General features: G+C 43.7%; 2 protein-coding genes across 3 annotated transcripts in view; one reads left to right on the top strand and one right to left on the bottom strand.

The window, feature by feature from the left end:
• luc7l (LUC7-like (S. cerevisiae)) overlaps window positions 1-2,819 on the bottom strand; it is a 48,675-nt gene extending 45,856 nt beyond the window's left edge. Inside the window, exon 1 of one of the 2 annotated variants that reach the window (XM_078240016.1) lies at window positions 2,592-2,819. Coding sequence is in view for 1 of the 2 variants with exons in the window: in XM_078240014.1 (XP_078096140.1) it covers window positions 2,592-2,652 (61 nt within the window). In the remaining variant the exon portion in view is untranslated. The remainder of the gene's footprint in view (window positions 1-2,591) is intronic. The other variant, XM_078240014.1, reaches the window with a different exon arrangement.
• Window positions 2,820-3,209: 390 nt separating this feature from the next.
• fam234a (family with sequence similarity 234 member A) overlaps window positions 3,210-26,471 on the top strand; it is a 31,008-nt gene continuing 7,746 nt past the window's right edge. The window contains exons 1-6 of the mRNA XM_078240972.1: window positions 3,210-3,327; window positions 8,310-8,675; window positions 9,319-9,432; window positions 13,679-13,864; window positions 19,862-19,992; window positions 22,458-22,617. Coding sequence (XP_078097098.1) covers window positions 8,405-8,675; window positions 9,319-9,432; window positions 13,679-13,864; window positions 19,862-19,992; window positions 22,458-22,617 — 862 coding nt within the window. The 5' untranslated portion in view covers window positions 3,210-3,327; window positions 8,310-8,404. The remainder of the gene's footprint in view (window positions 3,328-8,309; window positions 8,676-9,318; window positions 9,433-13,678; window positions 13,865-19,861; window positions 19,993-22,457; window positions 22,618-26,471) is intronic.

Below are 26,471 nucleotides of genomic sequence, written 5' to 3'. Positions count from 1 at the left end.
CTAACCCAATATAAATCTTTGAATGAACCTTGTTCTTTTAACATTCCAAACTTTAAAATTAATTGTCAAATATCAGCTATTCTAAGCATTCATTAACAAAGCTCAGCAGTTTCCATCAGACAAGACATATCTGATCTTATGTAATGCAATGCATGAAAGTAGTGAAAATAAATCAACAGTACCCAAGTGTGCTATCACTGAGAAAATATTAGTGCTAAAGTGGATCTGCTGATATCGAGGGGACAGATAGACCATGATTTTATTTTTGGAAAGGAGTTTCTCCAAACAAAAAGTGAAATTCGTAGTGTCCACTTTTAACTTTAAAGCAGACACTCGCTTTTGAAAGGCTCCATGAGCTAAAAACAAACAAAAAACACACATTTTTGAATCAAAGTCGCAACAAATATGCAACCTTCAAAGATGCCTTTTTCAAAAGAAAGAATGTTATCAATGTTACAATTGTTGAGCAATACTGGAGTAATTCCTTCCTCTTCATGAGTGCTGTATACAAACCATATACTATATTTCTACTGTATTACTTCAAGTTCCAAAGGGTTTATCTGATTTTTTTTTTGTTTTGCTTGTGTTATACATACAAGTGTGAGTGCATGATAGGAAAAGCTACACAAATAAACATTCCAACACTTCACAAGGAATATATTTTGCAAATGTTGAAACTATGCAACTTAGATTAATGACATAATACATTCAGTTACATCTAAAAAAAATGGAAGTATGGTCTTTTGGAGACCTCAAAGTATAAAGTTTTCAAAATAAATGTAAATGCCTATGATAATGAAGTATATACTGCAGTATTGAGTCAATGATATCAACAGGAACAGCTTTCTTAGAATCCCTATCAAATTCCCAGCAGTGCTCTGTTGAAAGATTATGTTACTTCACCATCTCCCAATTCCACACATTGCAATGTTTAGGAATCAAATATTGCAGATCTGCTGGATACAACATCTACCAAACCCATGGACACCAGAACACACAAATGTATTCAAAAACCGAAAATACTGGAAAATCTCAGCAGGTCTGACAGCATCTGTGGAGAGAGAATAGAGCCAACATTTTGAGTCTGGATGACCCTTTGTTAGAGCTAAGAGCAAAAGAAAATCAGAAGAGATTTGTACTCTTTGAGGGTGGGGGTCTATAATTGGACAAAGGGAATGTAATGATGAAGAAAGCTTTTTTGTAATGTAATGATGAAGAAAGCTGAAGAAAGGGCAGCACGGTGGCACAGTGGCTAGCACTGCTGCCTCACAGCGCCAGGGACCCGGGTTCAATTCCAGCCTCGGGTCACTGTCTGTGTGGTGTTGGCACATTCTCCCCATGTGTGCGTGGGTTTCCTCCAGGTGCTCCAGTTTCCTCCCACAACCCAAAGAAGTGCAGGTTAGGTTGATTGGCCACGCTAAATTGATCCTAGTGTCGGGGGATCAGCAGGGTAAACAGGTTGCAAGAATAGGGCCTGGGTAGGATTGTGGTCGGTGCAGTCTCAATAGGCCAAATGGCCCCCTTCTGCACTGTAGGGATTCTATGGATGGAAAACTGAGAAAGGCGCTAAAAGTGTCCATTAGGTGATCAGAATGTGTGAATAACACTTTTAGCACCTTTCTCAACTTTCTTCATTTTCTCTCCACAGATACTGTCATGCCTGCTGAGATTTTCCAGCATTTTCTGGTTTTGTTTCAGATTCCGGCATCCGCAGTATTTTGCTTTTATACAAAAGTATTCTTCTGTTGTACCAATTTTATGAAAATTATAATACAACACTATTACAGTCTATTTAAAATGCTGGGCAAAGTGCTGTAGCCCAGTGAAGCTGTTGAGGCTACCTCGTTGAATGTTTTTAAGGCAAAGATAGATACATTTTTGAACAGTAAAGGAATTAAGGGTTATGGTGAGCAGGCAGGTAAGTGGAGTTAAGTCTATGAAAAGATCAGCCATGATCTTATTGAATGGTGGAGCAGGCTCAAGGGGCCAGATCAAAGAATCACTACAGTGCAGAAGGAGGCCATTCGGCCCATAGCCTATTTCTGGTTCTTATTAAATGACTGGATTAGTTTTTTTCAACTGATATAAAATATGAAGTACAAGTCGCAATATTCAAACATTGTCTTAGGTAGAATATAATTTGCATTCCTGGGGGGGGGGGGGGGTTGTTTCCAACAGCAAGTCTACCCATTAGAACAAGATTGGTTATGGAAACAAAACTAACACAGCTGCTGTGTGTTACTTAACTTTTCCTCCATGGGAACACTACATGTTTGGAACAACTTTGGACTGATCTGTGCACAGAGTATTGGAGTTGAGCCTGGTGGTTCTGCTCCAGCAGAGTGGCCCCAGTGTGAGTGAGGGGACAGGGCAGCATTTGAGGCCTACACTCTTCCATGTGGCCTGGCCTTGGAGCAGCCTCCCCTCCACACACAGACACAGTGTCAGCCACACCTTGAGTACTGTTGTATTTTATTTTCTCTCGGGGTGAGTGGCTTTTGTTTAACGAGACTGATCTTAAAACGAAAAATTCACTCCGGGGAAAAGGGAACAAGCGGCGCCGAAAATATCAGGATGAGAAACGCACTTACCGTCCCTGGAGGTGCCCATTAACTGGTCCAACATCGCTCTCATTTGAGCCTGAGCAGACATTATGGTTTTTTTAATTCTCGCTTACGATCTCTGTTTTTGTTTTGTGATAAATTTTTAAAACAATAACTATGGGTAAATGACGGGAACGCTTCAGCAGATCCCTGAGGCCTAACTCGGCGCTCTCCCTCAGTAACGTACCAACCTTCCGGTGCCCGCAGCCCGCCAGCGCGGGGCTCACCGGAAGGTGTAGTCCCCCCGCCCCATGCTCACTCTGCCGCGGATGGAGGGAGGGACTACAATACCCAGAGGGCGCTGCGCCTGGCGCGGGGCGTGCCGGGAGTTGGAGTTGCCGCCCCACGGTCGCTGGCCGCCGATTGAGGGAGGGACTACATTACCCAGAGGGCACTGCGCCTGGCGCTGGGCATGCCGGGAGCTGGACTTCCTCCCACCCCCATGGCCATCCTGCCGCAGATGGAGGGAGGGACTACACTACCCAGAAGGCGCTGCGCCCCGGCGCCGCTGAGCATGTCGGGAGATGTAGTCTCCCCCGCCCCATGATTACCGTGCCGCGGATGGAGGGATGGACTACACTACCCAGAGGATAGTGCGGGCCAAGCGCATATGCGCAATGCAGGCAGGTGGACATGACAGGGAGCAGGGCGGCAGTCCCTCAGGCTGAGAGGTGGTTGAGTCTCTCTTTATCCGTGTGGATTGGTTTAGAGCGGCCGCTTCACTGTAAGAATCTCACCTCCCGATGTTTATTCGTTATGAACGAGAGTGGCTGTTGTTTAAAGTAGTTGTTGAGATTATACTGTCTTGTTTACATTGTGCCTCCATTGGGGCAGGCTGTGGTTGCCCTTGATATTTTTTTGCTGACGCTCTGTAATTATATTCGTTCCTCAGACTGGCAGGCAACGAGTTCTGCCAACCTAAAGTTTAAAGTTTACTTGTTGTGTCACAAGTAGGCTTACATTAACACTGCAATGAAGTTACTGTGAAAATCCCCGAATCGCCACACTCCGGTGCCTGTTTGGGTACACTGAGGGAGAATTTATCATGACCAATGTACCTAACCCGCACGTCTTTCAGACTGTGGGAGGAAACCGGAGCACCCGGAGGAAACGCAGGCAGACACGGGGAGAATGTGCAAACTCCACACAGACAGTGACCCAAGGTGGGAATTGAACCTGGATCCCTGGTGCTGTGAGGCAGCAGCGCTAACCACTGTGCCAATGTGCTGCCCCTAGTAATAGTAATAGAAATTTCATAAAGTGTGCTGATTTGGTTGATCTTATTGTTCCTGCGGTTAAATGAGATTTAAATGCTCACCTAGGTCCAGGGATATGAAATTGACTTCTTTTCTGCAGCAGGAGAGAAAAACTGGGGTTATACACATCACCTGGTCCAAATTTATTTTGGTTTATTTTATCAACTCCTGTTTCTATTAGCACAGAGGAGGAAAGTCTTCTGGAAGGTAGCACCAGTGATCACCTGGTTGTACAGGTTAGCTTCTGACTGACGAATGTGGCAACAATGTTTCTGGAATGCTTCAGATTTCCTCAGTAGCCTCTGTTGGTGGGGGAACCCTGCTTGACATACAGAATATCAAAATAAAATCTTTCTGGTCTATACTTGGTGAGTGGATATCTATCGTTTCCTGATGAACCTACCACCAGTGGTTTGGGGCTGAAGTTAGGGGAAATCGTTGAAGAGGTCAATTGTCCTCACTTAAATCTGTTGGAGTGAGGTCATGATGGACGTTAAAGTTGACAGATTAAAAAATGTCAGATATTTTTTGAGGTTGTAGGCATTATTGTCCCAGTTCACTGTATTTTATGCCCCAAATCTGTCAGTAATTCACAGGAAAATCTAGACAAATGAATAAGTTATTGCTTTGCACAGAACATTTGATCTTGTTTGTTAGAATTTCCATGCTCACTCTTTCTGTCCCCCATTACTTTGTTCCTTGATTGGTCAAGCTCTGTACTGCTGCCTCGAAATGGAAAGTTATGCTGATATCACCTTGGAATTCTGAGTGAGATGCTTTAAATAGCATTGCCATACTGATGATTACCAAGGCATTCTAGGTCAGGAAGCAGTGTAGAGAGGCTAATCCTTAAGTGTCAGAGGACAGAATAATGAGGAAAAATGTGGACACCAAACTTGAAAGGAAATAGTTTCATGGGGATTTTATTGTGTTTAGACAAGATCAGAAGTGAATTAAAATGGATAAAATAAATTCAGGACTCATGTTAATACGAATCCATACAACATGATTACCTGGAATGCACCTCTGGGTAAATATAGTATATCTAAAATATATGACCATAGATTTCATGGACTAAATGGCCCAATTTACGTTTTGTGGCCCAGTTAGGCTGGTCACACATGTCGGATATCCTGCATCATAAACTGTACATGTGTCTCTAGATAGATAGCAACCTTGGTTAGCACTGCTCTCTCACAGCACCGGAGACCCTGGTTCAATTCCAGCCTCAGATCACTATCTGTGTGGAGTTTGCACATTCTCCCCTTGTCTGCGTGGGTTTTCTCCGGGTACTCCAGTTTCCTCCCACATCCAAAGATATGCAGGTTACGTTGATTGGCCATACTAAATTGACCCTAATGTCAGGAGATTAACAGTAAATATGTGGGGTTACAGCAATAGGGTGGGATTATGGTCAGTGCAGACTAGTTGGGCCGATTGGCCTCCTTCTGCACTGTAGGGATTCTTTGAGTGCTGACAAATACTGGAGACCCTGATACATTTAGACAGAAAAATCCTTGTGTATAGTCAAAGAGATTGAATTGATGGAAATAGTGTGTGATTTCAATGCACAGGGCTTGGGGCTTTTTTTTTGCCTTTGTAGCTTCTGCCGTGTCATTTCACTTCAAAACAGTCCCCAAGATGGGTCACAGTGTTGAGGTAGAGCGATATTTTAGACCACCACAAGCCTGAATGAGCTGCAGAAATTAGTACAGCAAATATAACTGGGGCAACGTGGGTCTTATTGGACATAATTCTGGAGGCGGGTAGAGAGATAAGAACAAGCCTTGAAGGGATTTGAACACAAAGGTGAACATTTATATTTGAGACATTGTGTGTGAGCAAAGGAGTGAAAGATGACTGAAACTTCATGTGGGATAGTATATGGGCAATAAAGATTAGAATGGCTGAAATTTATCACAGGTGGGGAGACGGTGATGTAGATGTATTGTCACTGGACTAGTAATCCAGAAGCCAGGCCAATGCTCTGACGACATGCTTTCAAATCCCACCAAGACGGCTAGAATATAAAGCTAGCCTCAGTAAGGTTGACATTGAAAACTATCATAAATAGTTGTCCATCTGCTTCACTAATGTCTATTATGGAAGGAAGTCTGCTGTCCTTACCTGGTCTGGCCCACATCTGATTCGAGCCCCACAATAAAGAAATTGCCCCTCTGGAGAGATATGAAAGTGTCCAGAGGGACAATTTTTTCACACAAAGGGTGGTGAGCGTCTGGAACAAGCTGCCCGAGGTAGTAGTAGAGGCGGGTACAATTTTGTCTTTTAAAAAGCATTTAGACAGTTACATAGGTAAAATGGGTTTAGAGGGATATGGGCCAAACGAGGGCAATTGGGACTAGCTTAGTGGATTTAAAAAAAAGGGCAGCATGGACAAGTAGGGCTGAAGGGCCTGTTTCCATGCTGTAAACCTCTATGACTCTAATAACGTGGTTAACTTTTAAACGGTCTCCAAAATGGTGGCGCAAGCCACTCAGTTTAAGGTAGTTTAGAATGGACAATGAATGGTGGCCTTTCCAGGCACCGCAGGGGTTGGGGTGCGTTATCGACCCTAATAATCACATTTTAATTTGATGTTTTTAAGTTTCCTTTGTACTTTGATTTCTGTTCGGGCTGTTCCCCCTCCTTTTTGGGGAGCGGCCCCTTTTACTTTGTCCTGACTTAATCTGAGTTTGTTTATTTGGTTTGACCTAAAAAGAGGACAATGCCCTCATCCCATCAATGAATAAAAAGAACCAAGAGAGCTTTGGAATAGGTGAGTCTGGATGTAGGTTTTGGTCGCACCTGGGACAGGGATAGTGATGTTGCAGAGGTGGAAGGAGGAAGATCTTGTGATGGAGTCTGGAACTCAGCTGTAAATTAAGTAGCATGTCAAGGTTATGAATAGTTCAGTTCACCCTGAGAAGGAAAAGGAATCAATGATGAGGGTGTGGCATTTGTGGCAAGGGCTGCAGCCAAACAGCTACAATTTTTCAAATATTTAACTAGAGTAAATGTAGCATAAACATCAGGACTGGATGTTGGGCAATCAATCTGATAACATGGAGGCAATTGAGGGTTCAGAGAGATGATGGAAAAGTCAGGCTGGGTGTTGTCAATGGCGAGCGGACCCTGAGCAATCTGCAGATGTCACAAGCATGTAAGCAAAGGAGAGTCCAAAGTTCTTTGTGGGAATTCCAGAAATTATGTTGTGAGAGTGGGAAAATAAGTTACTATTCAAGGTGCTGTGTCAGCGGTTGCACAGGTGAGATAGGGACCAGGTGAGAGTGGTCCCACTGAGCTGGACAATGGATGAGAGGCATTGAAGGAAGATGGTGTGGCTGATTGTGTCAAAGGTTTCAGAAGCACAAGGAGGGAGGATTAGAGTTATGGAGGATTTCAGATGGGGCTAGGATTAGAGATGGTAGCCCGAGGAGTGGGATTTAAACATGGACTTGTGAGAAAACGACACAGAGAATGTCTGAAGAAGCACACAGGATACTTATAACTTTATCCCAGGGGCTTCAAGCCTGGACAGTAATTGAAAGACAGCAATAACAAAGGGATTTGGGTAAGAATGGGGAGGGAGGTGCGGGGTGGTGGTGGTTTCGAAATACCAAAGAGAAAAGGTAGCAGGAGAGAACAGGGATCGACAGAAGATTAAAAATATCTCTTCCCTCCTATATGGGGCAGCACAGTGGTTAGCGCTGCTGCCTCACAGCGCCAGGACCTGGGTTCGATTCCTGGCTTGGGTCACTGTCTGTGTGGAATCTGCACATTCTCCCCGTGTCTGTGGGTTTCCTCCGGGTGCTCTGGTTTCCTCCCACAGTCCAAAGATGTGTGGATTAGGTGGATTGGCCATGCTAAATTGCCCCTTAGTGTCAGGGGGATTAGCTTGGTAAATGCATGGCGTTATGGGGCTAGGACCTGGATGGAATTGTGGCTGGTGTCGAGTTGATGGGCCGAATGGCCTCCTTCTGCACTGTAGGGATTCTATGAACCTATGATCCTTTGGACAGGTGTCACACAAAGAAATTCAGCATTCATCCAGTTGTCCATGATCCCAAACGGCATGTTGCTAACATACAGTATGACTGCTTAGCAGTTTGCAGAGTATTGCAGTGACAATTATGTGTTTGTTCTAAAAAATGTTTTGGTCTGTCACAAGACTCATTTAAACTTTTTTTAAACTGTGACATCAAACATGTTGATCACTGCTTTCTGCCTGTAATATAATTTCGTTTTGTTTCTTCTGCTGCCTCTTCAATTAACTGTAGTTACTTTGGGATTGGTAATTATAGTCAACAGAAGCTCTTTGTTATGAAGAACACAGAGATGTGGAAATAGAAGGAACCAGTTCCAGCAGTTTGGATATTCTTTTAACCAAATATTCACAATAGCAAAAGCTTTGTATACTGTGTAATTTAAACTGTGTCTTTAACCTTTGCAGGAAGAAAAAAGGAGTGGAGAGAATTTGCCCAAAGGAGAGAAAAGGCATATTTTGAATAAGTAACTCGTATCTGTATTGTGATGTAGCCTAGGAATATGACAGAAAACAAAGATTTAGAGGGAGAGATACATCCTCTGAAAAATGACGAGGGCGTAAGCCAAGAGACGAATGAAGTTTCTGACAGACGCAAAGAAAGTAAGATCAGGAAGTTTACAAAATTTGGACAGCTTTCCCGTTGGAGAACTGCTGCCTTCTTCTTGGTTTTATTTTTGTGTCTGGTTGTGGTATTCGCATTTTCATTCGTATTACCTTGCCCAGTGCGGCCCGAGTCACAAAGGGCATGGAACCGAACATTTGACGATGCAGGTAAGGTATAATGACGTTCGTTATAATGCATGGGTTTTGGATAATTCAATGTAAAGAAGCACAGTGATGTGATGACTTATTTTGATGAAAAATCCTTGTTTATAAATTTTAATTGTTCGCTTCATAGACAACCATTATTTCCCCTACTAAGCACGGTGGCACAGTGGTTAGCACTGCTGCCTCACAGCTCCAAGGGCCTGGATTTGATTCCCGGTTTGGGTCACCGTCTGTGTGGAGTTTGCACATTCTCCCCGTGTCTGCGTGGGTTTCCTCCGGGTGCTCCGGTTTCCTCCCAAGATGTGCGGGTTAGGTGGATTGGCCATGCAAAATTGCCCCTTAGTGTCCTGGGATGTGTAGGTTAGAGGGATTAGTGGGGTAAATGTGTGGTGTAGTGGGCGTAAGGCCTAGATGGGGTTGTTGTCAGTGCAGACTCGATGGGCCGAATGGTCTCCTCCTGCACTGTAGCGTTTCTATGATTCTATGATTTAAAGTTATATTGGAAACACAACTATTTAAGTTCTTGATATATTTGACAATTGAGCAGGTATAAAAACTGCATTAAATTGATAAAACAGAAGTAACTATATTTGAAGCATGGTGTTAACAATGTACTGATATATTTGTGTTATTTATATCGTTACAGTGAGTTACCCTTTTTTCACATTGTGGGATGCAAACAGAGACAAAGTTACTGATGTGATAATTGCATTTAAGTATTCCAACGACAGCAACATTAATGGATCATGTGTAGTTGAGGGTAAGGGACTTTTATAATTATATTGTTCCATTTGTATTACGACGGTGCTCAGACTTCTGTATCTCGCAACTCTTACTGTTAAATTTATGTTACAGTTTTTCAGATCATGATCTACAAGGCTCTTTAGAATTGAAACTTCTGAAAGTGGTTTAATCATGTTTCTCTGGTGTTTGATTGTTATTAGTAGTGACTTCAACCTATTCTCTTTCTGTGATGCTGTTACCACTAACAGGCCTCACATTTCTAGTTTGCCACTATTCTGTTTAAAAGCAGCAAAACCAACAAACTTACCGACATTGTATTATTATTTCAATATACGCAGTTCACAGTGTTGGAGAGAAGAGAAAATATTAAAATAGGCAAGGCACTTTATCACTCTGTTTTCTGTAAAATTCATCTCTGTTTATTCTTATAAAAAACTTCAGGTTTGTTGTCCTCGAGCTTGGGTCAACTGACACCATGGACAAAGACACCCAAACTCTCGAATTATTGTACAGCAAATCTCCTTTATTGTACTCTACCAAATTGCCACAAAAAGGCATCAAACTTCGTTACACATAAAGTACTTATTACACACAAAGTTACTAACGTCTGACCCACTCCGTTTACACACAATTGTACAAAAGGTATAAAAACTTCACAAAATATCCAAACTCAGGACTTGGACTTGGAGATACCACCCGTGGCGAGGCAAACTAATTAGCTTCCCACCTGATGGACTTTGTTCAAATGTCTCCGAGTCCCAGACTTAGGGTCTTATTGCTTTTACAGTGGTTGATCCTGGGTTACTGTTGCCAATGTCCCTCTGACTCTCTTGTCATAGAGATCCCCCAGGCACTGATCATGCTTCCAGTCACATACTCACAGGACAGGCACTAATCAATCGCTGTCTTTTTGGTCACAAATACTGAGATTCGTGCCTCTGTCAAGGGATCATAATGCTCTCAGGAGCATGACACACAGAGTTATGTGTTCAATCACTGTCTGTTCAAGGCATAGCAACAGCCACTGTCCAGTCAGCTCCCCTGTTTGTTACATAGCTGCACATTCTGCTCTTTGCTGCTCCCACAATCCTTCGCCTGATATAGAGTTAGCCCTTTTAACCATCAGGCTTTGCTGGTGTCTTTACTTTGGGGCGTTTATGAATACCCACCAGGCTACAAGTTATTGCTATGTTCATTAAAACAAATTTTCATTTTCCTGTTGCAAACTTTCATTATTGATTTCTCCCCAACTGAGTACATGTAACAAACGGCTAAAAAGCTGGTGACAGTGAAAGTTAAATTACAAACTATATGATATGATCGACTGAGCCCAGACAAAGACTAGTGTGAAAACTTGTGTTTCTGTAGCTTTTTATGGTGTGTTCAGATTTTTATATCTAAATAAAAAAGAATGAAGATACCGATAATGTGCAAATGTAATCTGAGGGAAACAGGTCACAATATCACTGAGGCTTCATAAAGTATAGCATCTGGTTTCTGTTCAGACACTATGCTGAGCATGTAGTGCTGACCTCAAACTGCAATGAGAAGTAATGCCTTTTTTATACATAAAAATTTTGCTTTTATTCATTTATGGGATGTGGGTGCCGCTGGCTAGACCAGCATTTATAGCCCAACCCTTCAGAAGATGTTGGTGAGCCGCCACCTTGAACCACTGCAGACCCTGAGGGGCTTTGACCTGTTCTGGTAGCCACAGTATTTATATGGCTAGTCCAGTTGAGTTTCTGGTCAGTGGTAAACACACCCCACCCCCCAGGATGCTGATCGTGGGGTTTTCAGCAATGGTAATGCCTTTAAATGTCATGGGGTGATGGTTAGATCCTCCCTTGTTGAATATGGTCATTGCCTGGCACTTGTGTAGTGCGAATGTTACTTGTCAGCCCAAGCCTGGATATTGTCCAGGTCTTGCTGCATTTGGACCTGAACTGCTTCAGTATTCGATGAGTTGCGAATGGTGCTGAACATCTGTAAACATCCCCCCCCCACTTCTGACTTTATGATGGAGGGAAAGTTATTGATGAAGCAGCTGAAGATGGTTGGACCTAGGACACTATCCTGAGGAACTCCTGCAGTGATGTCCAGAAGCTGAGATGATTGACCTCCAACCACCACAACCATCTTCCTTTGTGCCAGGTATGACTCCAACCAGCAGAGAGTTTCCCTCTGATTCCTATCGACTCCAGTTTTGCTAAGACTCCTTGATGCCACATTAGTCAGATGCTGCCCTGATGCCAAGGGCTGTCATTCTGACCTCACCTCTTGAAGTTCAGCTCTTTTGTCCAAGTTTGAACCAAGGCTGTAATGAGATCAGGAGCTGAGTGACCCTGGCAGGACCCAAACTGAACCTTGGTGAGCGTCAGGGACCCGGGTTCAATTCTGGCCTTGGGTCACCGCCTGTGTGGAGTTTGCACATTCTCTCTGTCTCGGCGTGCGTTTCCTCCCACAGTCCAAACATGTGCAGCTTAGGTGGATTGGCCATGTTAAATTGCCCCTTAGTGTCCAAAGATGTGTAGGTTAGGTGGATTAACCATAGTCAATTTGCAGGGTTACGGGAATAGGACGGTGGGCCTAGGTAAAGTGCTCTTTCCAAGGGTCAGTGTAGATTTGATGGGCCGAATGGCCTCCTTTGCACTGTAGGGATTCTGAGTTGGATTTGTTCTGTTTCTTGTGTGCAGGACATACCATACAATTTTGCACATTGCCCGGTGGATGCCAGTTTTGTAGCTGTACTGGAACAGCTTGGCGAGGGGGCACGGCAAGTTCTGGAGCACAAGTCTTCAGTACTATTGCCGGAATATTGTCAGGGCCCATAGCCTTTGCAGTATCCAGTACCTTCAGCCATTTTTTGATATCATGTAGAGTGAATCGAATTGGCTGAAGACTGACATCTATGATGCTGGGAACCTCCAGAGGAAGCCAAGACAGAATATCCACTCGGCACTTCTGGGCCCCTCCATCATTAAGGATGTGGATATTTGTGGAGCCTCTTCCTCCAGGAGTTGTTTAATTGTTCAGCACTGTTCACAACTGGATGTGGCAGGACTACGGAGCCTAGATTTGATCCGTCGGTTGTGGAATCGCTTAGCTCTGTCTATTACTTGCTGTTTATGCTGTTTGACATGCAACTGGTCTTGTGTTGTAGCTTCACCAGGTTGGCACCTCATTTTTGGATATGTCTGATGTTGCTCCTGGCATACCCTCGTGCACTATTCATTGAACCAGGGTTGATCTCCTGGCTTGGTGGTAATAGTAGAGTGGGGGATATGCCGGGCCATGAGGTTACAGATTGTGTTTGAGTACAATTCTGCTGCTGCTGATGGCTCACAGCGCCTCGTGGATGCCCAGTCTTGAGTTGCTAGACCTGTTTGAAGTCTATCCCATTTAGCACGGTGATAGTGCCACACAACATGATTTAGGGTATCCTCAGTGTGAAAACGGGACTGTCTCCAGAAGGACTGTGTGATGGTCACTCCTACTGATGGACAGATGCATCTTCAGCAGGCAGGTTCGTGAGGATGAAGTCAAGTATGTTTTTTCCTCTTGTTGATTTCCTCACCACCTGCCACAGTTCCAGTTATGATGTGGAGATGCCGGTGTTGGACTGGGGTAAACACAGTAACAGATTTAACAACACCAGGTTAAAGTCCAACAGGTTTATTTGGTAGCAAATACCATTAGCTTTTGGAGCGCTGCTCCTTCGTCAGATGGAGTGGAAATCTGCTCTCAAACAGGGCACAGAGACACAAAATCAGTTCCAGTTTAGCAGATATGTTCTTTAGGATCCGGTCAGCTTGGTCAGTACTGGTGCTACCAAGCTTCAGTGGGCATTGAAGTCCCTACGAAGAGTACATTCTGCGCCCTTGTCATTCTCGGTGATTCCTTCAAGTGGTGTTCAACATGGTGGAGTACTGATTCATCAGCTGGGGGACAGTACATTGTAATATCCAGGAGGTTTCCTTGCCCATGCTTGACCTGGTGCCATGAGACTTCATGGGATCCATAGTTGATGTTGAGGATTCCCAGGGCATCTCTCTCTCCTGACTGTATAGCACTGTGCCACCACCGCTGTTGGGTCTGTCCTGCCAGTGAGACAGGACATACCCAGGAATGGTGATGGTGGTGTCTGCGAAATTATCTGTAAGGTATAGTTCTGTGAGTGTGACTGTCAGACTGTTGTTGTACATCAAGTTTACTTTTACATCAAGACTATCTCAGTTAATTTATTCTGTATCGTTTTTTAGGCCTTTCTTCTCCTTGTGCTCATGTAACTGCCCTATCAGGAACCAATGGGAGTCTGCTGTGGCAGAGAGCTTTGGCAGAGAATGTTCAGCATGTGCAATGTGGAATTGAAAATCTAAAAGGCACAAAGTCTTCAGGATGCCTCGTCATTGGATCCCCTCATCCCGTTACTGCAATCAGTTCTTCTGGTATGTATTTCAAAATAAATTTCCTTTTTTGATATTGTTCCCCTAAGGACTTTATTTTCTTAATTATTTTAGGTGTAGGAAGAGACAGTGCCTGTTATTTAAACTGATTCATTAAATTAATATACTTTCTGTAAGTAAGAATAAAGTACACAGTTTTGAATCAAAGAATAGATAAAGAAGGTTAGACAGTGGGGGAAAATGTTTATAGATATGGAGGAAGTAGATAGATGGGTGTTGAGAAGAAAGGGGTAAAGGAACGTGGGGGCTGAGAAGTGAGAGAGATATGGGCATTAGATAGTGGACAACAGTGGATACAGATGGGAAGTTAAGGGACAAAGAGAAGAGAACCATGGATAAGACCGTAAGACATGGGAGCAGTAGTAGGCTATTTGGCCCATCGAGTCTGCTCTGCCATTCAATAAGATCATGACTGATCTGATGTGATAATCCTCAACTCCATTTTCCCGTCTTATCCCCATAATCCTCGATTCCCTTACTGATTAAAAATCTGTCTATCTCGGCCTTGAACATTCTTAACGACCCAGCCTCTACAGCCCTCTGCAATAAAGAATTCCACGGAATCACTATTCTCTGATGGAAGGAATTCCTCCTCATCTCTGTATTAATAGGAGTAAGGGTAATAGAGGCAGGGAGGTTAATGGGGAGAGAAAAATAGGGCATGCCAAGCTTTCAACTCCAGGAAGAAATACAGTCAGTTCCCTTCAATGGAAATTAGGTTAGAAAATCTCGTAAACATTTGCAGTTACAGAATTTCAAAGTTTTTCAAACTGGAGGCCTGAGACCAGCGGTGTGCCTCAGGGATCAGTGCTGGGCCCACTGTTATTTGTCATTTATATTAATGATTTGGATGAGAATATAGGAGGCATGATTAGTAAGTTTGCAGATGACACCAAGATTGGTAGTATAGTGGACAGTGAAGAAAGTTATCTCGGATTGCAACGGGATCTTGATCAATTGGGCCAGTGGGTTGACGAATGGCAGATGGAGTTTAATTTAGGCAAATGCAAGGTAATGCATTTTGGTAGATTGGGTAGGACTTACTCAGTTAATGATAGGGCGTTGGGGAGAGTTACAGAACAAAGAGATCTGGGGGTACATGTTCATAGCTCCTTGAAAGTGGAGTCACAGGTGGTCAGAGAGGTGAAGAAGGCATTCGGCATGCTTGGTTTCATCGGTCAGAACATTGAATACAGGAGTTGGGACGTCTTCTTGAAGTTGTACAAGGCATTGGTAAGGCCACACTTGGAATACTGTGTGCAGTTCTGGTCACCCTGTTATAGAAAGGATATTATTAAACTAGAAGGAGTGCAGAAAAGATTTAGTAGGATGCTACCGGGACTTAATGGTTTGAGTTATAAATAGAGACTGGATAGACTGGGACTTTTTTCTCTGGAGCGTAGGAGGCTGAGGGGTGATCTTATGGACATCTATAAAATAATGAGGGGCACAGATCAGCTAGATAGTCAATATCTTTTCCCAAAGGTAGGGGAGTCTAAAACTAGAGGGCATAGGTTTAAAGTGAGAGGGAAGAGATACAAAAGTGTCCAGAGGGACAATTCTTTCACACAGAGGGTGGTGGGTGTCTGGAACAAGCTGCCAGAGGTAGTAGTAGAGGTGGGTACAATTTTGTCTTTTAAAAAGCATTTAGATAGTTACATGGATAAGATGGGTATAGAGGGATATGGGCCAAATGCGGGCAATTGGGATTAGCTTAGGGGTTTAAAACAAAATGGCGGCATGGGCAAGGTGGGCCGAAGGGCCTGTTTCCATGCGCTAAACCTCTATGACTTTAATTAGGGATGTTTCTATTCATGCAAGCTTGATTCACAGACTTAATGAGAAACTCCTTATGAGCCAAAGCGTTGCTTTATTTAGAATGTAAGAGAAAATGGATACTTAGACCATCAGTGAGATTTTAAAGAGAAGGACTGTGATGTGTCTGGGTCCAAAGCTAGAAGTTACAATGTAGGATATCATGAGATTCAGTTTGAAGTTGTTTAGGTACAAGAGTAATGGCAAAAACAAGTCAGTTCATCAATTAAAAGAACAGTGCTTATGTTTTATTAGATTCTGATTTATCAATAAGCGAGAGTGACTGAAGGACGTGTGATTTGCTTTGACTGTCTATTAAGCAGCTTAATGATTTGAATCAGGTCTTGGCCACTGAAATGTTTCTCAATCTGTCTCCTGGAACAAGCACCCATCACTGAAAGGTGCAGATTGAGATCACCAGTAGTTCCAAGTGTTACACCTCCAGGATATACTATAGAATAATAAGATATTGGGCGGTATGGACCTTCTCCTGAATGTAAAATGCCCAGACTCTTATTGGAATGTAATTGGTAGGAGCAGGGGTGAGCGTCTGGTGACAGTAGGAATGGGACTGTGGCAAAGGAAAGAAAGAATGAAAGACTTGCGTTTATATCCTGCCTTTCATAACCACCAGACGACTTTGTGCTTTACAGTCATTGAAGTACTTTTGAAGTGTAGTCGCTGTTGGGGTGTAGGAAACAGCAGTCAATTTGTGTATAGCAAGCTCCCACAAACAAGAGTGCGATTTTGATGATATAATTTGTTTTCCATGCTGTTGATTGAGGGTTAAATGTTGACCAGGACACCAAGGAGAAATTCCCCGTTCTTCAAAATAGTGCCATGGGATCATTGACATCACATGAGCAGGCAGATAGGGCCTCAGTTCAAGGTCTCATCTGAAAACTGGCACTTCCAACAGTGCGGCACTCCCTCTACTGTACTGGAGTGTCAACTTGGACATTTGTGGTTGGAGGTATGCTGCCTCTACCACGGATTAGTTATTATGTGCATTAGGGGAGGAATAGGGGAGAAGGAAATAGCCTTTTCTCAGAGACCCCAAATGTTATCACTTTACTGTGGATAACCAGGGAAATTGAGGGATTGGTCAAAAAGAAAAGAGAGGCATACGTTAGGTCCAGGCAGCTAAAAACAGAGGGAGCTCTGGAGGAATACAAAGAAAGTAGGAAAGAACTCAACCGAGGAATTAGAAGGGCAAAAAGGGGTCACGAAATGTCCTTGGCATTTTATTCATACGTTAGGAACAAAAGGGTTGTCAGGGAAAAAATCGGACCTCTCAGGGACAAAAGTGGGGAATTATGCTTTGAGCCCAAAGAAGTAGGGGAGATCCTAAATGAATACTTTGCATCGGAATTCACAAAGGAGAGGGATGTGTTGACTGGGAGTGTCTCGGAGGGGAGTGTTGACCGTTAGCGAAAATCTCCATTACAAGGGTGGAAGTGTTAGGTTTTTTAGGGAATATAAAGACTGACAAATCCCCAGGGCCTGATGGAATCTATCCAAGGCTGCTCAAGGAGACGAGAGATGAAATCACTGGGCCTCTGACGCAAATCTTTGTCTCGTCACTGGACACAGGTGAGGTCCCAGAGGATTGGAGGATAGCTAATGTGGTCCCGTTATTTAAGAAGGGCAGGAAGGATAACCCGGGAAATCATAGACCGGTGAGCTTGACGTCCGTGGTAGGGAAGTTGTTGGAGAGGATTCTTAGAGATAGGATGTATGCGCATTTAGAAAGGAATAAACTCATTAACGATAGCATGGTTTTGTGAGAGGGAGGTCATGCCTCACTAACCTGGTGGAGTTTTTTGAAGAAGTGACTAGAATGGTTGACGAGGGAAGGGCCGTGGATGCCGTCTATATGGACTTTAGTAAAGTGTTTGACAAAGTTCTTCATGGTAGTTTGGTGCAAAAGGTTGGATCTCATGGGATAAAGGGGGAGGTGGCTAGATGGGTGGAGAACTGGCTTGGTCACAGAAGACAGAGGGTGGTAGTGGAAGGGTCTTTTTCCGGCTGGATGCCTGTGACTAGTGGTGTTCCGCAGGGCTCCGTATTGGGACCTCTGCTGTTTGTGATTTATATAAACGATCTGGAAGAAGGTGTAACTGGGGTGATCAGTAAGTTTGCGGACAACACGAAAATGGCTGGACTTGCAGATAGTGAGGTACATTGTCAGAGGCTACAGAAGGATATAGATAGGCTGGAAATTTGGGCAAAGAAATGGCAGATGGAGTTCAATCCAGATAAATGCGAAGTGATGCATTTTGGTAGAACTAACGTAGGGGGGAGCTATACGATAAATGGCAGAACCATAAAGGGTGTAGATACGCAGAGGGACCTGGGTGTGCAAGTCCACAGGTCCTTGAAGGTGACATCACAGGTGGAGAAGGTAGTGAAGAAGGCATATGGCATGCTTGCCTTTATAGGACGGGGCATAGAGTATAGAAGTTGGGGTCTGATGTTGCAGTTGTATAGAACGTTGGTTCGGCCGCATTTGGAATACTGCGCCACACTACCAGAAGGACGTGGAGGCTTTAGAGAGAGTGCAGAGGAGGTTTACCAGGATGTTGCCTGGTATGGAAGGGGCTTAGTTATGAGGAGAGATTGGGTAAACTGGGGTTGTTCTCACTGGAAAGACGGAGGATGAGGGGTGACCTAATAGAGGTGTATAAAATTATGAAAGGCACAGATAGGGTGAACGGTGGGAAGCTTTTTCCCAGGTCGGTGGTGACGTTCACGAGGGCTCATAGGTTCAAGGTGAGTGCGGGGGGTGGGGGGAGGTTTAACACGGATATCAGAAGGACATATTTTACGCAGAGGGTGGTGGGGGCCTGGAATGTGCTGCCGGGCAAGGTGGTGGAGGCGGACACACTGGGAATGTTTAAGACTTATCTAGATAGCCATATGAACGGAGTGGGAATGGAGGGATACAAAAGAATGGTCTAGTTTGGACCAGGGAGCGGCACGGGCTTGGAGGGCCGAAGGGCCTGTTCCTGTGCTGTATTGTTCTTTGTTTTGTTCTTTGTGGTGAGATGCGACTGAATGGAGGGTGGGGTCAGGAGAAATCAGAGAGTGGGTGGGATGGGGGGAAAGATGGTGCAGTGAGGTTGGAGTCTTGTTTTTTAGGGAGGGGTGGGAGGGGAATGGTCAGGTGCCTGGCCATCCAGAGGAATTGGAGGCTTGGGGAGGAAGCGGGTGGGATATCAAGGGATAAGGAAGATTGGAGGAGGGCAGTGTGGTATGGGAGTGCCCAAGTGCAAGACTTCCTAAGCCTGGCAAAGGATGGGCAGTAAATGCTGGCGTTACCAGTGGCGATGCCGGCGTTGGACTGGGGTAAACACAGTAAGTTGTCTCACAACACCAGGTTAAAGTCCAACAGGTTTATTTGGTAGCACAAGTGACACCCACATCCTGTGAACTGATGTAAAAGAAATGCTCTTTATCTATCTTCCTATTCCCATGATAAATATATCTATGGTGCTATTTAAAGAATTGTAAAGGTTTTTCCCAATGGGCAACATTCCTTCCTTAACCAACACCTCAAAATAAATCCACATGACCTGATCAGTAGTCTCACTGCCATTCACGGAAACTTCACCGTTTGAAATTCCCTTCAAACAAACTCACTTTGAAGCAACTAAGAAGTTGTATATGAATATGATAAAAATGAATAATGTTGGATAATCGCAGGAGTTTTTTTTTAGATTTTCCATGGTTAAGGTGCATATATTTTGAGCACCATTTTACTGATTGCTTCCATTTTATTGCCCTTTTAATGCCTTGGAACAAAATATAGGAAGTGGAACTTTATTAATGGGCAGACTGGAAAAGAGTGGATAACCCAGAAACGTGAAGCTTTCAAACGTATCAGTGGCTGGTGATGTTCTTCTGAAAAATCATAGAATCCTACAGTGCAGAAGGAGGCCACTCGGCCCATCAAGTCTGCACCAACCACAAACCCCACCCCCCACACCAGGCCCCATCCCCATAACCCAATATATTTACCCTAGCTAGTCCCCCTGATACTAAGCGGCAATTTAACATGGCCAATCCACCTAACCCACACATCTTTGGACATCTTTGCCAAAAGGCTATATGTGCTATTTGATTTTTGTGACCATTTACAATGCCTCTTGTGTTTTATTTCAGGAGAAACATTGTGGACATTCAACACTACTTTTGCTGATGACCTTTCTGTGATAGGTCCTGCGTTAATACTTCCGGATCTGAATGGTGATGATGTCACAGATTTTTTGATCTTTTTTACACCGATTAATCAGGTATGAGAAAGAAACTTCTTCTGCCATTGATTGGCAGTGGCTGTGACGTGCAACCTTGCCATGATAAAGTTCAAAATGATGGAGATGAGAGTATTTTTGTCTTTTTGTAACTTAGAATGTATTATTATGTTGCATATTTACAGGAGACGTTTGCAGGACTATGGGGGAAAGAGTGGAGAGTAGGCCTCATTGGTTATCTCGTTCAAAGACGCAATGGGCCAAATGATTCTGTACTGTGACTACTACTTTTCAGCAACAATCCTAAATGACCATAAGACATAGGAGCAGAATTAGGCCACTTGGCCCATCGAGTCTGCTCCGTCGTTCAATCATGGCTGATATTTTTCTCATCCCCATTCTCCTGCCTTTTCCCCATAACCCCTGACCCCCTTATTAATCAAGAACCTATCTATCTCTGTCTTAAAGACACTCAATGACCTGGCCTCCACAGCCTTCTGCAGCAAAGAGTTCCACAGATTCACCACTCTCTGGCTGAAGAAATTCCTCCTCTGTTTTAAAGGATCGTCCCTTTAGCCTGAGGTTGTGCCCTCTGGTTCTAGTTTTTCCTACAAGTGGAAACATCCTCCTCTTGTCCACTCTATCCAGGCCTCACAGTATTCTGTAAGTTTCAATAAAATCCCCCCTCATTCTTCTAAAATGCATATGACTGACCTGGCGTGTGCCTCAATTGTGCTGTTTTTTATAAAGAATTTGCCTCAATATCAGTTTAACCAGTGCAAAAGATCAAGGAGTTTAAGGGCAAACATTTTAGAAGTAGAACTATCCCCCAAGACGAGCCGTATCTTCCGGTCACTACTTAAATATTTACTATTGGCAGTTTAATCTTTAAAAAAAAATTAAGCTGAAATCTTTGGGTGCCAGAACACTAATAGGTCCACTTTCAAAGGTTTTACAAAGAACAAAGAAAATTACAGCACAGGAAGAAGCCCTTCAGCCCTCCAAGCCTGCACCGACCATGCTGCCCATGTGAACTAAAACCCCCTACCCTTCTGGGGACCATATCCCTCTATTCCCATCCTATTCATGTATTTGTCAAGACGCCCCTTAAAAGTCACAATCGTATCTGCTTCCACTGCCTCACCCAGCAGCGAGTTCCAGGCACCCACTGCCCTCTGTGTAAAAAAAACTTGCCTCGTACATCTCCTTTAAACCTTATCCCTTGCAATTTAAACCTATGATTTCTTTTAAATTTACTAAGGAACTGATTACTGTACCGCAAGCTAATAACAAAATAGTTCAGTATGTTTTAAAATGCCATGTTCAGTAATTTAAAGGAGTTCCTCACAGGTGGTATATTGACGGTGTGATTTAAGATGCTTTATTTTTTGCGATAAGTCTAGGTCCAGATGCACTAATCAAACTTTACCAAGCTACCACTCTTAAATATATGAAGAATTATTAAAATCAAGGAGATTTAAAAATATTACCTGGTTGGGTTGGTTCATGGCAGATCTTGGGTTCAGTGATTATGTGACTGAGTTTGAGGGATTAAAAAACAATTCTGCGAATGGGAACGATTTCCGGTGGAATTGCCAGTTGCACCCAAAATGGAAACTGCCACCCCCATCCACCAACCACGAGTGGATATGTACTACACTATGATTGGATATTTGCAGTTTTCTCATTTATCACCGTTCCCCATCCCACCCTTGCCTCTCCTTCAGAGAATGAGTTTGATTAGATATGCTGCTATGAGTGGTCTGCATGAACCTGGAGATGGAGTCCCAATTGAACCGAGAGCAGCAGGTGGGCAGTACGCAATTTCAGGTTATTCATAAATAAAAACAGAAAATGCTGGATTAACTCAGCAGGTCTGGCAGCATGTATAGAGAGAGAAACTCAGTTAACATTTCCAGTCCATTGACCCTACGCAGTGAATATCATCAAAGAATATTATAGAATCCCTACAGTACGGAAGGAGGCCATTTGGCCCATTGAGTCTGCACTGACCACGATCCCACCCAAGCCGTATTCCCACAACCTCACGCATTTTACCCTACTAATCCTCCTCATGCTAATGGATAATTTAGCATGGCCAATCAACCTAACCTGCACATCTTTGGACTGTGGGAGGAAACCGGAGCACCTGGAGGGAACCCACGCAGACACGGGGAGAATGTGCAAACTCCACACAGACAGTGACCTGAGGCCAGAATTGAACCTGGGACCCTGGCGCTGTGAGACAGCAGTGCTAACCACTGTGCCGCTCGGTGCTCCTACTGTCACCTTTGCTGAGATTGACTAACGCAAAACCAAGGCTCAAACCTGGGTTCTTGCAAAACCATTGGAGTGATTTTATCCACAGAACTAATAGACTGTTTCCAAATTGTAAGAGAGTTGCTGATGTTCGATTATACCATAGTTCCAATCAATTTGTTGTATTTAAAGTTGTATAAACTGCAGAGAATATATGTTTAAAGATATAGTTGTGTTTTTTCTTTCAGGTTAGGTCTGTCAATAAGTTGATTTTGCAGCTATTGTCTGGAAAGAATGGAGATCCCATTGGTCAGGAGGTGTACTACAACATTACCGAGAGTCTTGTACCTTCCAGTCCACTGATTCACATTACCAATGCTGGTGCCTATTACATTCTCTTTATTGAAGGTAACTGGTATTTGTATTTGCTTTCCCTCCCCCTCCCTCCTTCTATTTCCAGTCCATTCATGAAATCCATCATTAAAGAAAAAATAGCAGGCCATCTGGATAAGAATGGTTCGATTAAGCAGACGCAGCATGGATTCATGAGGGGAAAGTTGTACTTGACGAACTTGTTGGATTTTTATGAAGATGTGACTAGTGCGGTTGACGGAGGGGAACCGGTGAATAGGGTGTTTTTGGATTTTTGATAAGGTGCCTCACAAAAGTTTGCTGAAGAAGATTGGGTCACACGGAGTTGGGGGTAGGGTGTTAGCGTGGATTGGGGATTGGCTATCCGACAAAAAGCAGAGAGTCGGAATAAATGGGTGCTTTTCTGGTTGGCAGATGGTAACTAGTGGTGTGCCGCAGGGATCGGTACTGGGGCCTCAACTATGTACCATTTATATAGACGATCTGGAGGAGGGGACTGAGTGTAGGGTAACAAAGTTTGCAGACGACACAAAGATAAGTGAATCGTGTGGAGGGCGTAGAAGGTCTGCAGAGAGATTTGGACAGGCTGAGTGAGTGGGCGAGGATCTGGCAGATGGAGTATAACGTTGACAAATGCGAGGTTATTCACTTTGGAGGAAATAATAGCAAATTGGATTATTATCTAAATGGAAAAAAATTACAACATGCTACTGTGCAAAGGGACCTGGGGGTCCTTGTGCATGAGACGCAAAAACCCAGTCTGCAGGTGCAACAGGTGATCAAGAAGGCAAATGGGATGTTGGCCTATATCACAAGGGGGATAGAATATAAAAGCAGAGATGTCTTGCTGCATCTGTACAGGGCATTGGTGAGGCCGCAGCTGGAATACTGTGTGCAGTATTGGTCCCCTTATTTGCGGAAGGATATATTGGCCTTGGAGGGAGTGCAGAGAAGGTTCACCAGGTTGATACCAGAGATGAGAGGTGTTGATTTATGAGGAGAGACTGAGCAGATTGGGTTTGTACTCGTTGGAATTTAGAAGGCTGAGGGGGGATCTTATAGAGACCTATAAGATAATGAAGGGGCTGGATAGGGTAGAGGTGGAGAGATTCTTTCCACTTAGAAAGGAAGCTAGAACTAGAGGGCACAGCCTCAAAATAAAGGGGGGGTCAGTTTAGGACAGAGTTGAGGAGGAACATCTTCTCTCAGAGGGTGGTGAATCTCTGGAATTCTCTGCCCACTGAAGTGGTGGAGGCTACCTCATTGAATATGTTTAAATCACGGATAGATGGATTCTTGATCGGTAAGGGAATTAGGGGATATAGGGATCAGGCGGGTAAGTGGAACTGATCCACTTCAGATCAGCCATGATCTTATTGAATGGCGGGGCAGGCTCGAGGGACTAGATGGCCTACTCCTGCTCCTATTTCTTATGTTCTTATTTGTCTTTCTCTAAGAGCTATACCTCATTCTAGGATAGATTTTTACATGTGATATGCCCCTCCATTGCCAAATCGCAATTCTCCATGTGAATACAAACAACAAATGTCAGTGGATTCTTTTGCAGCGAGACAATGGCAGTGATGTACAGGCAACCTGATCTTTTTAGGGGGTGAAACAAGACGGAGTACGAGGGAAATCGATCTCACAAAAATATGCTGACCATATCTTAGAGATGCACTTTGCAGAAATCAGGAAAACTAAAACCTGTTCTCGCTGGTTCTTTACCACATCATTGGGAATGTATAAGATTTGTCTACATTGTGATTTGTTTATTTTGTGTTTGTGTTACATATTGGGGCAAAAGTCTAGGTTAGAAATGCATCTCCTGATACTACATATCTGAAAATGGGAAAATTAGCATTGATGTAAGTCATTCAATCAGGAAAGCATCTGATACTTAAAATGACGGTTCCTGTATGAGGGAAGGCCTGTAGATGATGTAAAAGTTTTTATAAGCAATATGATTAAAGACTATTTGCACAGTACAGAGCGACTCAAAGCAGAGGAGAGAGTGGGATTGTCTAATTATACAGGATGATAGTAAACCACAAACCTTGGGCAGGATTTTCTGCGCAACCTATCACACCCACCATTAGCTGGCGGCAGGATCTTTTGGTTCTCCCCCGTTGTCAATGGGGTTTCCCATTGAATGGACCCCTCACTGCCAGGATCGGCGGGACAGGAAGAACCCGCCAGTGCGAACAGCCCGAAAGGTTCTGGCAGTTAGCTATTTTCTGACAAATGATGTTGCAAGTGAGAATGTAGATGTACCAGAGGAGGATGTGAAGAAAATTGTTAGAATTAACTGCAGTAAAGGAATTGCCACTGAAATAATTAGAATTTAAAGTGAGCCATGATACTTGTATCCTAGACTGTTTAAAAAAAAAATCAGAGATATAAACAGGTCAGCCATCCATAGATTGCAAATTCTACCTTGGGCTGAATGGTTAGTAATGTCATATCTCTGAGCAAAGAGAAGAATGGCCAAGTAGCAATAAATCGTTTGGGTTAATATCAGCAGTGAGAAAACTTCCATAATCAATCATTTTTTAAAAATTACCGTATGGTACGTGGGTGTTGCCGGCGAGGCCAGCATTTATTGCCATCCCAGTTGTCCTTGACAAAGTGGTGGTGAGCTGCTTTTTGAACCACTGCAGTCCCTGAGGTGTCGGTACACCCACAGTGCTGTTACAGAATTCCAGGATTTTGACCCAGTGACTGTAGGAACAGTGATATATTTCCAAGTCAGAATGGTGTTTGACTTGGAGGGGAAACCTCCTGGTGGCGGTGTTCCCAAGTATCTGCTGCCCTTGTCCTTCCAGATGGCAGTAGTCGTGAGTTTGGCAGGTGCTGCCGACGACACATTGGTGAGTTTCTGCAGTACATCTTGTAGATGGTACCACTGTTGCCACTGTTCATCGGTGGTGGAGGGAGTGAATGTTTGTAGAAGATGTAGCAGGCTGCTTTGTCCTGGATGGTGTCGAGCTTCTTGAGTGTTGTCAGAGCTACACCCATCCAGACAAGTGGAGAGCATTCCATCACACTCCTGACTTGTGCCTTGTAGATGGTGGCCAGGCTTTGTGGAGTCAGGAGGTGAGTTAATCATTGCAGGATTCCTAACCTTTGACCTGTTCTTGTAGCCATAGTATCTATATGGCTAGTCCAGTTCAGTTTCTGGTCAATGGTAACCCTCATTGATAATGGGGGATTCAGTGATGGTAACGCCATTGAATGTCAAGGAGAGATGGTTCGATCCTCTCTTGTTGGAGACAATCATTGACTGGCACTTGTGTGGCGTGAATGTTATAAACCTGCTGGGTCAACCTTAAGTCTTGCTGCTTAAAGAGATAAAGGTCTTTAAGTTTATCTGAGCAGCTGTGGGTCTTTAAGCTCGGAATCACTCTTGTAGCTGTTCTCTACATCTTTTCCAAGGTCGTTTTTTTCCCACTAAGTGGAGAACATAACACCCTGATGTAAACTGAACACCAATCTATGTGTTGTTACATCAGATATACAACATTGAAAGAGGCAATTCGACCCAACCAGTCCATCCAGATGTTTATGTTCCATTTGAGCCTCCTCCCATCTTTTCTCATCTACATCTACTGTCGTAACTATCTGTTCCCTTGCCCCTCGTGCTTGTCCAAATGCATTGATATTATTCACTCAGCGAGTTCCACATTCTCAAAGGTGACTATCTTAAATTGGCAGCCTCTAGTCATGCTCTGCCCCACAAGAGGAAGCATTCTCTCTCTATCCACTCTACCCAATCCTTTCAGAATTTTAAAGGCCTAAGGTATCCCCTTGGCCTTTTTTTTTCAATAGATGGGAGAGCAACCTGATATGTATACCTATAAGTTTATCATCCTTTTTAAATCTTCTCTGCA

Source organism: Mustelus asterias, chromosome 23, assembly GCF_964213995.1.
Source record: "Mustelus asterias chromosome 23, sMusAst1.hap1.1, whole genome shotgun sequence".
NCBI classification, from domain to species: Eukaryota; Metazoa; Chordata; class Chondrichthyes; order Carcharhiniformes; family Triakidae; genus Mustelus; species Mustelus asterias.
Note: the sequence above shows the minus strand (reverse complement) of the source record. Positions and strands in the feature narration are given on the sequence as shown.